The sequence below is a fragment of the Erythrolamprus reginae genome, chromosome Z (genome assembly GCF_031021105.1).
Source record: "Erythrolamprus reginae isolate rEryReg1 chromosome Z, rEryReg1.hap1, whole genome shotgun sequence".
Taxonomy (NCBI): domain Eukaryota; kingdom Metazoa; phylum Chordata; class Lepidosauria; order Squamata; family Dipsadidae; genus Erythrolamprus; species Erythrolamprus reginae.
The window spans coordinates 99,734,281-99,745,935 of record NC_091963.1 but is presented as its reverse complement, the minus strand read 5'-3'; the positions used below and the strand labels follow the sequence as shown (position 1 = coordinate 99,745,935).

The following is an 11,655-nucleotide window of genomic DNA, read 5'->3' as shown; positions in this document are numbered from 1 at the left end:
GTGCAATACTTTGAAAGTTTCTAGAAGTAGTATAAGTAGTATTTTCTTTATTATCCGAAATGCTAAAAGATCTGAGGGGACGGGGTGAGACGGAATGGGAGTCGGAATCCGACACGCCCATCCTGGCCGCCCACTTAACAGCCTCCCAGTCTCTAGTCTAAGCGCTCCAAGCTCTAGGAAGGGTACGGGCGGCTGCAATACCAGCAGCTTCAGGGGGGCTCCTTTCCTCAGTGGTTCGTCTTGTACCTTTAGGCAGCTGCACCAACTTTCTCCTTCCCGGCGGCGGTTTTCCATCGAGCAGCAGCAGCGCCGGGAACGTCACATGAGGAAGGGAAGCCGCTAGAGCAGCGGTAACTGCTGAGATGGCTTCGGCAGCTTTCCTTCATCACATGACATTCCCGGCGATGCTGCTGCTCGATGGAAAGCCGCGCCGGGAAGGAGAAAGTTGGTGCAGCTGCCTACAGGTACAAGACGAACCACTGAGGAAAGGAGCCCCCCGAAACTGCCGGTATTCCTACAGCTTGGAGTGCTTAGACTATAGAGCTCCTCAGATCTTTATCCCATAGGAAATAAAGGAAATAGGGGCTAAGAACCAATTAAATCCATTTCCATTATTTCCTATGGGATAAATTAATTCGGTACTCAAATCGGTTCTCAACCACACTTCTGGAACAATTTGTGGTCGAGAACCGAGGTACCACTGTACTCAGATTTTCAAGGACAATTTTAATATAAAACTACATTCAGTGAAAATTCAGTGAGTGAGCTGAAAATTTTTACTAAGGAAATATTTTCTGGAACTTTTATTCATCTGCTGAATTGAATTTAGTCAAGTAACAAAGTTAATATCATATGTTCGGATGGTAGTATAAAAGGAAAAATTAGTTCATGTGTTTTATTCTGAAGTTTGAATAAAATGCAGCCTATGTTGGATACAAGAAGTCTAATAGTTGCACCTATAATTTAATGTGTATGTATGTTTCTTCTTGCACTGAAAGATTGGTGGCATACATACAGGATTTGGAGACATGAAAGTTCATATGGTAATAAAATGTCTAACAGTAGCCGTTTGCATGTCTGCAGAGCCCAACATTGCTTTTCAAATGTAGATGTTATTTCCTTTTTTTTGCTTGGATAAAAATCAACTGAAAAGAGAATTTTAATTATCTCAGATCCTTTTAGACAAGCAAAGTGGGTGTATTGAGTCACATGCCAGTTCAACACACACACACCCAAATGTCCAAATAATAAAATCAGGGTTTTCATGGCTTTGGAAAGCATTTTAGCTACAGATAATTTGCTTTGAAGATGAAGCTGTAGGAAAATGTTTTCCCATTACTGTTATGAGACATCAGTCTTAGGCAAAATGAGTGTTAGGAAGTAACTCAATCAATATGGCTGTTAGGTTTGGCTTTATCTAGTTCACTTCTTAACAAACTCACTCCAAACTCTCCAATAATGCTCCGGCCATATACATGTAAGTGTAATGGAATGAATTTGAATGACTGGTGGGTTTTTTTTAATAATTTGGGAGTTTTAGATTAATTTTAGACTAGTCTTAATCTTGGGTTCCTCACATGTTCTTTTTGTATTATTCCCATTCTGTAAGCCGCCCTGGGTCGATGGAGAAGGGCAGCAGGGAAATCCAAATAATAATAATGAATTGTACAAGATACAATAGAATATTTATGTCTTCAAATTACTGGGATGGCTACAACAATACGTCCAATGCATTTTGACCCTATTGATGATAAAATATACAATCTCCTTTGGTGTATTTTTACAATATACAGTACTACTTTTTTTGTTGCAATCTGCCCTTTGCACTCCAAGAGGAGGAGAAGTCAAAACATTTTGTCGGATACCTGGCCCTACAAGGAAGGACAAAAGCTAGAGCCCAAAAGGTGCTGTGTAAAAAGAAAGATTTAATTAATTCCCCTGCTCCCAAAGTCAAGTGAAACCCCCCCCAAAATATTTTAAAACTTTCTATTAATCTAGTCCATGAGTGAGAAGCCATGTGAAAACCCTCTCCTGTAAGTTTCTGTAAATTTGTTAACAAGTAGAATTAATTAAGAATATAAAATTGCAACATTACTTTGATAAAGTTTATTTGATTTTTTCCATACAACCACAGCATCAAGGTTTGATAACAGAAAACACCTGTCACTTGTAAGATGAAGTTCGATTAAAAAGGGGAGGGGGGAGAAGGGAGCAGCATCAATGTGCACATTCTGCATGGGGGAAATCACAGGACAGAACACAGTGAGATAAAAGACAACTATCTTTCCTACCAACTGCTCAGGTGCCAAAATCCACGTTATCAACTGAAACAAAACGTCTATTACTTGTCTCAGAAGCAAGCTTGCATCTTAAGCCTTTCCAAAAAGTGGGGGTTATGTATCAACAAAGAATAAGATCTTAAAAAGAAATTGCTATTATACATCATGGAAGGATGGGTTGGACAGCCCTTCTTTAAACAAAAGTGACTCAAGACCCCTGCCGTGGTTCATTTGGACAATTGGCATCTCTGTATTTTGCAAACACTATCAGAAAAAGAAACTTTTGCTCTTCAGAAATGAGGCGATGCCACCCAAAGCAATACAGTAGGCCAAGTGGGAAGAGGATCATAGGGTGATTGGAGACAAGGCTGGAAGGGGCATTGTGACAAAATCACCTGCCAATCTTAACAATTTTGGGGGGGAGTGCATTAAAACTCCCCTCTCTTTCAAGCTTAAGGAATGACCGAGGCAAAGAAAGTCATTGTGCCCATGAAACCTTCAGAGCCAGAAGCTCAGCTTTTCCAGATTCCAGGTTATAGCCCTCATGACTTAGGATAGGGCAGTGAATCACGGATGGAAAGGACGGGGGTGGAGAAATATAGAAGTAAAGAGGTTGACTTAATATAAGTGAAAGTGGCCTATTTGGCCCATAGTGGTGACAAGTATAGAACAGAAGGCATCCTTTAGGATCTGGATAGCAATTTGGCAAAAGTGGCCCTGGTTCAATCACTTTCCCATACCACTCCTCCTGAAACAGCTCACTCTAACTCAGGTTCTCAAGCAAATTCACCCAAAAAGGCACTTCAGAGCAGAACATGGGCTGCAGTGGAAGGTGGGGAGATGGTGCCAGTGTCCCAACGGAGAGGCTCATTTCTGTAGCATTGAAATCCAAAGAGGGAACAATGGAATCCAGAAGGGCAGCAGTGGCGCCTGTCGTGACAGCAGGTTCCCTGTGAAATAGAAGAGTAGGCAATGAAGGGGCCACAGTCCTTAATGAAGAAACAAGAAAATTGCTCCAAATCCTTATAGGATTCTCAACCTACAAGTTTAGGAAGGATGACCTGGAAAAATATTTAGTAATTAAGACAGAAATAGCTTTAAATCATGAATCTATAGTTTGTGTGTAATGCAGGGTTTTAACATTATATCACAGCAAACAGCAGGTTCTTCAGCTTCTGAAGAATTATTGTTTCTTTTTCAATAGTCCATTTGGCCTTACCAAACTTAATAATGCATAGAAACATAGAAGACTGACGGCAGAAAAAGACCTCATGATCCATCTAGTCTGCCCTTATACTGTTTTTTGTATATTATATTAGGAGGGATATATGTTTATCCCAGGCATGTTTAAATTCAGTTACTGTGGATTTATCAACCACGTCTGCTGGAAGTTTGTTCCAAGGATCTACTACTCTTTCAGTAAAATAATATTTTCTCATGTTGCTTTTGATCTTTCCTCCAACTAACTTCAGATTGTGTCCCCGTGTTCTTGTGTTCACTTTCCTATTAAAAACACTTCCCTCCTGAACCTTATTTAACCCTTTGGCATATTTAAATGTTTCGATCATGTCCCCCCTTTTCCTTCTGTCCTCCAGACCAGTGTTTCCCAACCTTGGCAACTTGAAGATATTTGGACTTCAACTCCCAGAATACCCCAGCCAGCATTTGCTGGCTGGGGAATTCTGGGAGTTGAAGTCCAAATATCTTCAAGTTGCCAAGGTTGGGAAACACTGCTCCAGACTATACAGTTCATTAAGTCGTTTTTTTTTTTGGGGGGGGGGGGGGGAATGCTGTACCCCTTGAATCTGAATATTATATAATCAAATTTCACTTGCCTTATTGGTTTTATCAATGCACATGAGAAAGTTCTGAGGATCTCAACATTTTGTATAGAAAATTTATGGTGGAATTTTGAGTTCCCAGCAAGGCTGCCTTTGTTTTTTGTACAATGACAATGACAACGTTACGTCTGCCCGGTTGGCCTCCTGTGGCTGGATCTATAAGTCTGGGCACTAACCTTATCATAGGGGCAGCAGGCCCAGCCACCACTCTTCGCCTTGCAGCAGGTCTGGCCCACGTGGCAGTAGTGTTGTTCACCACAAAAGATATCCTGACCGGAGACATCCGTCTGTGGTAAAGTTGGCAGGCCCTCTGCAGCATCAACAAGGCCTGGCCAGTACCGCTTCTCACAAGACTGGGCTGCCACGTTGCAGGTATAGCCAGAGGGGCAACAATGTTTGTGATCCTCACAGCAAACGGCCTGTAGAAAGCAAGAGAGGAGGCACTGTTTGGTTTGAGATAAAAAATACACCTTGTGGTGGAACTAAATAAAACTAATTTTATCATGGCTCCATTTTGCTTCAGAGAAACACAAAAGACAGAAACGCCCCCTTATTCCTTCTTTTTCCTAATTCATTGTTAAATTTAAAATGTCTGAATTAAGATATGAATTAGAAAAACAACAGATGAAAGCTCTGAATGGCTCATAGCTGACACTTCTCTCAAACAGACTATGAATTTCCAGATATTGTGCTTGTTCTGCTCGTAAGGGAAGCCTTATCCAAGCTTAAATCACAACTATAACAGGAATGTGAAAAGGCATCTTTAGTTCTATAGGGCAGTGTTTCCCAACCTTGGCAACTTGAAGATATTTGGACTTCAACTCCCAGAATTCCCTAGCCAGCATTCGCTGGCTGGGGAATTCTGGGAGTTGAAGTCCAAATATCTTCAAGTTGCCAAGGTTGGGAAACACTGCTATAGGGGATTAAATTAATGGCAAGTATGGAAGCAAGTATGGAAACATTCTGGGCAGCCCAATGCAAATACTAGAATTTTTTTTCATTAACTTTCAAGACTCTAAAGATCGAGCAGAGTGGATCTTCTCCGGGTCCCGTCAACTAAACAATGTCGCTTGGCAGGACCCAGGGGAAGAGCCTTCTCTGTGGTGGCCCCGGCCCTTTGGAACCACCCCCCCCCCGAAGATTAGAATTGCCCCCATCACGACTTCAACGGGAAGTCACCCGTTACATTATTTGCAGCTGACTCAACCTCAGCCTGTACTCACAAAACAAGTGCATGCTGGGAAGCCAGACTCCATTTTCCTTTAGTACTTGAAAGAGCCAGAAGCACAAAGAAGAATCCAGCTTAATCTGTGGCACAAGATCATCCAAGACAACACCCCCCCCCCCCCCCAATAGCATAGCTCATGAGATTTAGATTACTTGTATTTATTACTTGTTTATGTTCAGCAGTAACTCAATAGTGTCTATCTTGTATCTGGTTCTCACTGTATATATTCCTATTTTTCCCAGTTTCATCATATCCTATTTCAATAAAGCATCCAGATTTACACACACAGTCTGTTTTATTGGCGGGTATGTGGGTTTAGCTGCATGTTGAGCTGCATACAGACTAATGTGCAGTGAGGACAGAACAACAGGGCATAAGGTTTGTGAAAGTAACATCATCAGCGCCTGCATTAGCAGATACTTTGTTTTTAGAAGCAGAGATAAATTTAGTAGTAGCTACCCTGATTCTTATCCAGCTGTTTCGTCTAGCTTTCCCCAAATTAATGGAGTTTGTATGTGACGGCCAAAAAAATCCCATCATTCCCAGCTAACACAACACAATTCTTCTCAGACAAAGAAGGGCATCTTTTATTTCTTGGCTACAGTTTTTGCACCCTGAAAAACTGCTTGGGAGACTTCTTCACTTTTTGCATTGCCCAGATGAGCTATGGAAAACAGACTGATATTGGTGGAGGGAAGTTTACCACTAAAGGTAGTGGCATGGGTGGTACAAGAAAGAGTGGTGGTATATTCTCCTGCCTTCCAGCAACCCTGCTAAAGTTCACTGGGAGAACCTATAAATATGGGCTGGAAAGACTGATCTCTGCCAGCATATATAGTAGTAGCATCAATCTTCCATATGTTTAATTGATCATCACAAGACTCTGGTCTTGCATTAATCATGCCTTTTCACACCGAGGCTTCCTCGCCAAGCTTTCTGAAGCCTACTTACTTTTGGAAAAGGACAATAACCCTAGTTGCCAGAGGCCACTTTGCAGCAGGTCTCCTTATCTTTGCAGCTGGTGAAGGTACCACATTTCACCACTGTCTCTTGCCTTGCCAGAATGGGAGTCACCAAGATCCCCTGGGAAGGGCTGCACTTTTGATGCAGAAACTGTTTTCTATGTCACAGGTGTAACCATGAGGACAACAGTGTGCTTGGTCTTTGCAACAAACTGCCCATGATGGGGAAGAAATAGCCAAACACCATTGTTGAAATTGTTCTATGGAAGAAAAATACTACAGCTAGATCTCACTTAACAACTGTTTGAAGTTATGACAGCTCCGAAAAAATAACTTTATGGCTAGCCCTCACACTGACCACCATTGCATCCCATAGTCATGTGATTGCTACTTGTGCATTGCACAACAGGCTTCTGACAAGGAGAAGCTGGCAGTAAAATTGCACATCAAAAACATGCAGTGCCTTGCACAATGATCGCTGGTGATTTGCTTAATGAACAGATGGTACGTAACATTGTTAAGCCTTTCAAAACATCATGTGATGTTTCACTTAACAACTGCATTCGTTAGCAGCAGAGTGGCTAGTCCCCACTATGGCTCTTAAATGTACCAGCCTTCCTACACGTACAACATATATCACTTCATTGTTCTCATGTTCTTTCTTGTACTATATTTGGAACTAGATTTCCATCACTACCTACTGATAGTGAGGCTGCATGGGAGACTGGAGAGAAACCTAGACTTCTAAGATCAACAATCAAAATCCCATTCCATCAGCATGCTCTGCTGGCTTTAAGAGTGGGAGATGGAAGTTACAGTAATACCTCGTCTTACGAACTTAATTGGTTCCGGGAGGAGGTTCGTAAGGCGAAAAGTTCGTAAGACGAAACAATGTTTCCCATAGGAAACAATGTAAAATCAATTAATGCATGCAAGCAAAAAAAATATCGCAAAAATGGTGCTGGCTGCCGAGAAGCCCTGCCGCCCAGCCGTCGCCTTTTGAAACAGCCAGGGGCTTCTCGGCGTTCCCCTGAACACCAAACCCGGAAGTTCGACAAAAGTTTGGGTTCAGCGTTCGGGAGGCCGCCGAGAAGCCCCGCCGCCCGGCTGTCCCCTTGCCAGAAGAGCCGTGGAGCTGTTGGCCGGTTGGGAGGCTCAAACGGAGGTGGGGAATCCCAATAGGGAATTCCATGGGCGGAGCTTTGACGTGACTAAGACGTCCTTCCTGGCCGGCCAAAACGTGGACTCCAGGAAGGACATCTCCGTGATGTCAAAGCTCCGCCCATGGAATTCCCTATTGGGATTCCCCATCTCCGTTTGAGCCTCCCAGCCGGCTGACACCTCCGCGGCTCTTCTGGCAAGGTAACAGCCGGGCAGCAGGACTTCTCGGCGGCCTCCCAAACCTGAACACCGAAACCAAACTTTTGCCGAACTTCCAGCTTCGGCGTTGGGGGGAACACTGAGAAGCCCCCCGGCTGTTTCAAAAGGTGACAGCCGGATGGCGGCGCTTCTCGGTGGCCTTATGAACCCGAACGCCGAAACTGAACTTTTGCCGAACTTCCGGGTTCAGCGTTCGGGCGGTGGGTTCGTAAGGCGAAAAAAGTTTGTAAGAAGAGGCAAAATTTTTCCGAACCCCGGGTTGGTATCTCGAAAAGTTTGTCTGGCGAGGGGTTCATATCATGAGATACTACTGTACTTTGCAAAACACAAGGAGGGTATCACACTGGGGAAGGTTGAGTTCATTGACTAATTCACCAATATAAGGTTTTCAACTTCACCCACTTATGATAGATCTGCCCGTAGAATGCCCTGTTGTCAGGCTGTCCCAAAGATATGTATGCAAACATATGATTCTTATGAGACTTAATGGGTGATTGATTAAAACAACCATTTATCCAAGAAGGAAAATTGCCTACCCTGCCTTGAAATCCTCAATTTACCTGAAAGAGGGGGCAGCATGCCCAGGATCCTAAATGCATGCAACATGTTTGTCCATCTGCACAGCTAAACTGATCATCACACTTCACGTTCTTGCTTGAAGGGAAGTTGGCAACAATCGCTGTTGTCTTCTTCGCCCAAGGCATACGATCTCCATCTTTTATGCAACTGTGTGATGAATCACAGATGTAACCACTGGGGCAGCAGTGAATATGATCCTGGCAGCAAGTGGCCTAGCAGGAGAGAGGAAGGTCATATCAAAGTCATTAGTGGCCCACTCAACCAAAAGGAATTCCTACCGTTGGTTAAAGTTGACAAACCATAGCTTGTTATACCTCTAGCTGCATAGCAAGAGGTATAACAAGCAGGAAGAGGGAGATTGTGATCCCCTTATATAGAGCGCTGGAGACCACATTTGGAATACTGTGTTCAGTTCTGGAGACCTCACCTACAAAAAGATATTGACAAAATTGAAGGGGTCCAAAGACGGGCTACAAGAATGGTGGAAGGTCTTAAGCATAAAACGTATCAGGAAATACTTAATGAACTCAATCTGTCTAGTCTGGAGGACAGAAGGAAAAGGGGGGACATGATCGAAACATTTCAATATGTCAAAGGGTTAAATAAGGTTCAGGAGGGAAGTGTTTTTAATAGGAAAGTGAACACAAGAACAAGGGGACACAATCTGAAGTTAGTTGGGGGAAAGATCAAAAGCAACATGAGAAAATATTATTTTACTGAAAGAGTAGTAGATCCTTGGAACAAACTTCCAGCAGACGTGGTTGGTAAATCCACAGTAACTGAATTTAAACATGCCTGGGATAAACATATATCCATTGTAAGATAAAATGCAGGAAATAGTATAACGGCAGACTATATGGACCATGAGGTCTTTTTCTGCCATCAGAAAACTTCATCTGAAAACCACTTCTGATTGGAGGCTCAAACTGATGATACCCCATTTCTTGCTCCCCAACTACAGGAAGCCAAAGAATGTGGAATAACAGAGCCTGTCCTATGAAATAAAGACTAATGATCCTGCAGCCCATGTGAAACTGCTACTTTGGCCTCTTATAAAGCTTCCACATCAAATTGCCAGTGTTATATTTTATTTATTTATTTATTTATTTATAAAGGGCTAAAACGGATGAATTTGCTTTTGCATTAGTTTCCCTTCTGCCTCCAGATCTCAAACCATATCAAAGAAAGGGCTGGAATATATATACATATATATTGTATTATATATTGTACAAATTACCACCCTATAATTGTTTGAATAAATAAGTAAATACAGTCATACCTCGTCTTACAAACCTAATTGGTTCCAGGGGGAGGTTCGTAAGACAAAAGGTTCGTAAGACGAAACATTGTTTCCCATGGGAAACAATGTAAAGTCAATTAATCCGTGCAACCAAAAAAAACCCCCCCGCAAAAAAACGCTGCCGCCCAGCTGTCACCTTTTAAAACACCCTGGGGTCTTCTCAGCGACCTCCCGAACGCCAAACGCCAAACCCGAACTTCCGGGTTTGACATTCGGGAGGCCGCCGAGAAGCCCCCAGGCTGTTTTAAAAGGTGACAGCCGGGCGGCGGGGCTTCCCAGCAAACGCCGAACGCGGAAGTTCGGGTTTGGCGTTCGGCTTCGGGAGACAGCTGGGAAGCCACCCGGCTGTTTTAAAAGGTCACAGCCGGGCTGGGGGGCTCCCCAGCAACCTCCCGAACCCCGAACTTTTGCCGAACGTCCGGGTTCGGGAGGTTGCTGGAAGTCCCCCAGCCCGGCTGTGACCTTTTAAAACAGCCGCGCGGCTTCCCAGCAGCTTCCCAAAGCCGAACGCCAAACCCGAACTTCCGTGTTCGGAGGCTGCTGGAAAGCCGCGCGGCTGTTTTAAAAGGTGACAGCCGGGCTGGGAGGCTTCCCAGCAACCTCCCGAACCCTGAACCCGGAAGTTCGGCAAAAGTTCGGGGTTCGGGAGGTTGCTGGGAAGTCCCCCAGCCCGGCTGTGACCTTTTAAAACAGCCGGGCGGCTTCCCAGCAGCTTCCCGAAGCCGAACGCCAAACCCGAACTTCCGGGTTCGGCGTTCGGAGGCTGCTGGAAAGCCGCGCGGCTGTTTTAAAAGGTGACAGTCGGGCTGGGAGGCTTCCCAGCAACCTCCCAAACCCCGAACCCGGAAGTTCGGCAAAAGTTCGGGGTTCGGGAGGTTGCTGGGAAGTCCCCCAGCCCGGCTGTGACCTTTTAAAATAGCCGGGCAGCTTCCCAGCCGTCTCCCGAAGCCGAACGCCAAACCCGAACTTCCGCATTCGGCGTTCGGAGGCTGCTGGGAATCCCCCCAGCCCAGCTGTCACCTTTTAAAACAGCCGCGCAGCTTACAAGCAGCCTCCGAACGGTGTAGAAAAAATTTGCCTTTTCTTATGAACTTTTTTCGTGTTACGAACGCCAAACCCGAACTTCCGGGTTCGGCGTTCGGAGGCTGCTGGGAAGCCCCGCGCCCGGCTGTCACCTTTTAAAACAGCCGGGGGGCTTCCCAGCAGCCTCCCGAACGCCGAACCCGGAAGTTCGGGTTTAGCGTTCGTAACACGAAAAAAGTTCGTAAGAAGAGGCAATTTTTTTCTGAACCCCGGGTTCGTATCTCGAGTTGTTCGTAAGACGAGGGGTTCGTATCTTGAGGTACCACTGTATTTATTTAGCAGAGCTGAAGGGATTGGATACTGTAGCCTAATTGTCTGCCTTACAAGGCAAAGGTTGCAGGTTCAAGTCCCAGTGGGTATGGCTAGCTGATGAGGTCAAAATAAGGCCGACATAGATCTATTCTAGGTCCCTTAATTTTCAAATTCAGCAAAAAAACATGTGACACATACAGATGGAATTGCCGGCTATCAACAAAATTAACTGCCTTGGAAATGGCCCTGGGTTGGGCCGAGAGGCAAATAAGGAGCTGTGATGTTCCTTCAATACACCAGGGTGATTCGACACAAAAATATGTAACCCTTCCCTGGTGCAGAGCTGAAGGGATTGGATACTGTAGCCTAGAGGATAATTCTCTGCCTTACAAGGCAAAGGTTGCAGGTTCAAGTCCCAGTGGGTATGGCTAGCTGATGAGGCCAAACTAAGGCCGAAATAGATCTATCCTAGTCTCCCTTAATTTTCAAATTCAGCAAAAAAACATGTGACATATATATATTTATATATATATGTGAATGATGAGGCAGCAGCCATCTCGATCACCGGAACATAAAAACTTTAATAAAACAACTTAGCTTTCGTTAGCGTGCTGCTAACTTTGTCAGAGTATTAAAATGCCATGGGAGACAATCACATTTATAAAGCCTTACTCAGTCTGCTCATAGCCCGCGTCACTGGGCCACACCCTTCCCTCCCCTCTGCAGCAAGCCTAATTGTAGGCTTAATCAT

At 44.4% G+C, this 11,655-nt stretch overlaps 1 protein-coding gene across 4 annotated transcripts in view; it reads right to left on the bottom strand.

Moving 5' to 3' along the window:
- Positions 1-2,091: 2,091 nt before the first annotated feature.
- Positions 2,092-11,655, bottom strand: part of GRN (granulin precursor) — a 32,413-nt gene continuing 22,849 nt past the window's right edge. For all 4 annotated transcript variants that reach the window (XM_070729246.1, XM_070729245.1, XM_070729243.1 and 1 more), the window contains exons 11-13: positions 8,251-8,481; positions 4,297-4,539; positions 2,092-3,229 (exon numbers count right to left, since the gene is read on the bottom strand). In XM_070729246.1, the coding sequence (XP_070585347.1) occupies positions 3,083-3,229; positions 4,297-4,539; positions 8,251-8,481 (621 nt within the window). In that variant the 3' untranslated portion in view covers positions 2,092-3,082. The remainder of the gene's footprint in view (positions 3,230-4,296; positions 4,540-8,250; positions 8,482-11,655) is intronic.